Source organism: Hevea brasiliensis, chromosome 12 (genome assembly GCF_030052815.1).
Source record: "Hevea brasiliensis isolate MT/VB/25A 57/8 chromosome 12, ASM3005281v1, whole genome shotgun sequence".
Classification (NCBI taxonomy): Eukaryota; Viridiplantae; Streptophyta; class Magnoliopsida; order Malpighiales; family Euphorbiaceae; genus Hevea; species Hevea brasiliensis.
In genome coordinates, this window is record NC_079504.1 from 3100119 (window position 1) to 3102725 (window position 2607).

At 38.4% G+C, this 2607-nt stretch overlaps 1 protein-coding gene across 1 annotated transcript; it reads left to right on the plus strand.

The window, feature by feature from the left end:
* The first annotated feature begins 1340 nt into the window (after nt 1-1340).
* On the plus strand, nt 1341-2034 carry LOC131171467 (uncharacterized). The gene is made up of 2 exons (XM_058131608.1): nt 1341-1587; nt 1685-2034. The coding sequence occupies exons 1-2, from the start codon at nt 1341-1343 to the stop codon at nt 2032-2034; spliced, it is 597 nt and encodes a 198-aa protein (XP_057987591.1).
* The last annotated feature ends 573 nt before the right edge of the window (nt 2035-2607 follow it).

Sequence of the window (2607 nt, forward strand, 5' to 3'; positions counted from 1 at the left end):
GGGGTAAGCATGACTAACGAACGAATTCCATTAGTGACAACCATTCAAGAAAACAAAATCTTTATAAAGTAGAAAACAGTCTAATTAATCGCACCATAATTCTAATTTGTATAAGCTTACGTGTAAACTCGATCCTCTGGTTTCCAAATGAACCAAAGATCAAGTGTAATGCAGATCCTTCTGTTGCTTGGGTTTCACAACTTATAGATGATCAAATGACTTCCTGGAATTTGGCAAATCATAAGTCTGTTTTTGAAGAAGAGGAAGTCAATAATATCCTCTCCATACCCATTAACATATTTGGGGGTGATGATTCTTTGGTTTGGCACTTCCAAAACTCAGGAGAATGCACTGTAAAATGGGGTCATTTTGTTGCATGTGAGAAAAGACAAAATCAGCAGGCTTCCTCTATGGCAGGTCCGGGACCTTCGCCCGATCACTTCTATGGCCAGCGATGGCATGGGTTATGGAAATTAAAGCTTCCACCAAAGATTGCGGTTTTTATGTGGAGATTGTTGAAGGATAAGCTGCCAACAAATGAGCAAATCAATAGGAGAATGTCTCAATTCTTTGGAGACTCTCACTTTTGCGGTGATAGAGAGACACATGAACATATATTTTTCAAATGTCCCCGAGCTGTTCATTTTTGGTTCCTTTCCCCTGTTATGCTTCGATCCTCTCTCCTCCAAGGCTCTTCAATGGCTGACTAGTGGACTCAATTGGCTAGTTTTGTGGAGGAAGATAGTCATGATCAAAGTCAACTGGTGCTGATGGCCTTCCTTTTGTGGGGGGAAGAGTTGAAACAATCTTGTTTTCAGAAATGAAATGATGAATCTTCGCCATGTGATCCGTAGAGTATGGGGATTTTATTTCTACACTTGTTCTGTCTCATTGCCTTAAACGGAAATCCATCAGCCTCCTTCAACATGGTCATCTCCTCCGCACTAGAGGGTGAAGGTAAATTTTGATGGAGCTGTTAATCTGAAGGAATGTATTTAAAATTATGCAGCGGGAGTTTTTGTTAGTAGTTAGGCACATGGGCTGAGCTGGAGCTAGAAAGTTACGGATTCTGTTGTAACTATTTTAGCCTTCAGATTGAACATTTCATTGTATATATAAATTGATAAAGCCAGAGGAAAAGATACAACTGGCATTTCTCATCCATCTCTTAATCCCGTTCTGTTATCTACATTTCAGCATGGTATTAGAGCAATTTTTTCTGTGTGAATAACTCCTCTCTTCTATAACCGTTTTTTTTTTCTCTAAGAATCTTGATCTAAATGATCAGGAAATACAGATCTACTTGATTACCCATCTTGAAGCCAATATTTTCTGTAATCATGGAGTCCGAAAGTTCAAGTGAGTCGTCGTTGGAGAAATCAATGGAGAATGTGCTGCACTTGCAAAATTCAGATAATCCAGGTTTAATCTTGGTAATTGCTCCTCTGAATGGTACAAATTATTTGCCTTGGAGTAGAGCTATGAAGATCGCTTTGTGTGCAAAAGATAAGATAGGATTTGTTACTGGTGAAATTAAAAAACCAAGCAAGAATTCTCCTATGTTTAAAAAATGGAGACGTGTAGATTGTATGTTAATTTCTTGGATACTAAATGCTATTTCAAAAGAATTAGTTGAAGCAAATTATACACAAACAAATCTAAAGATTTGTGGAATGAATTGGAGCAACGTTTTGGGAGAGTAATGGACCTTTGTTATACAACATTAAACGTGAGATCAGTTTATTCACTCAAGGAAACATGCCCCTAATGGTGTATTTCACCAAGTTGAAGAAGTTATGGGATGAGGTACAATGCTTGAGGCCATTTCTTGTGTGCACTTGCGGCAACTGCACTTGCGGTGCATCAAAAGCAATAGCAGACTTTGATGAAGATGAAAAATTAATTCAATTTTTGATGGGACTAGGAGACCATTATGATCATGTCCGCAATCAGATGTTACTCATAGATCCACTGCCAAGTGCTAGCAAAGCATATTCCATGGCTTTGCGTGTAGAGAAGAAGAAGGATGTATAGGCTGCTGTCAATGCTAATGAAAATGTGGCAATGATGGTTAAAAACAATTATTTAAAGAGGGATGCAGGAAGAAACAAATCTCAGTCTTCAAAGAAAGGGGAGAAGAAGGAGGATCGTTATTGTACACACTGTAACAAGTCAGGGCATGTAAGGGATGCTTGCTTTAAGTTACACGGCTATCCAGAATGTTTTCAAGAGTTCAAGCAAAAGAAATTTCATAGGCCAAGAAAATATGGTGTTGCAAGATACTCCACTGGATGAGGCTGAGTCTAGTACGTTGAAGAAAACTGATGAGTGGAACAAAGAAATCTCCAATGCAGTGAAGCAAGAAGTGATGAAATACCTTAAGGGTAAAATGACTATGGAGGATAATAGTCACAACTTTTCTGGTCTTGCTGGATTTACAGGTATGGCAGATGTGAATTGTTTTCTTGGTGATGATTCTAGTTGGATAGGTGAATGGATTATAGACATTGGTGCATCCACACACATGATATCTAACCCCACTTATTTTGATTCATACCAACCCTTTAACCCTAATACACATGTATACTTACCAGATGGATCCAAACA

Excerpts from the sequence above, each read along its gene's own strand:
- LOC131171467 (XM_058131608.1), top strand. The coding sequence starts at position 1,341 with ATGGAGTCCGAAAGTTCAAGTGAGTCGTCGTTGGAGAAATCAATGGAG. Across the intron at positions 1,588-1,684 it reads AAAATGGAGACGTGTAGATT|CAACGTTTTGGGAGAGTAAT; the intron begins GTATGTTAATTT and ends AATGAATTGGAG.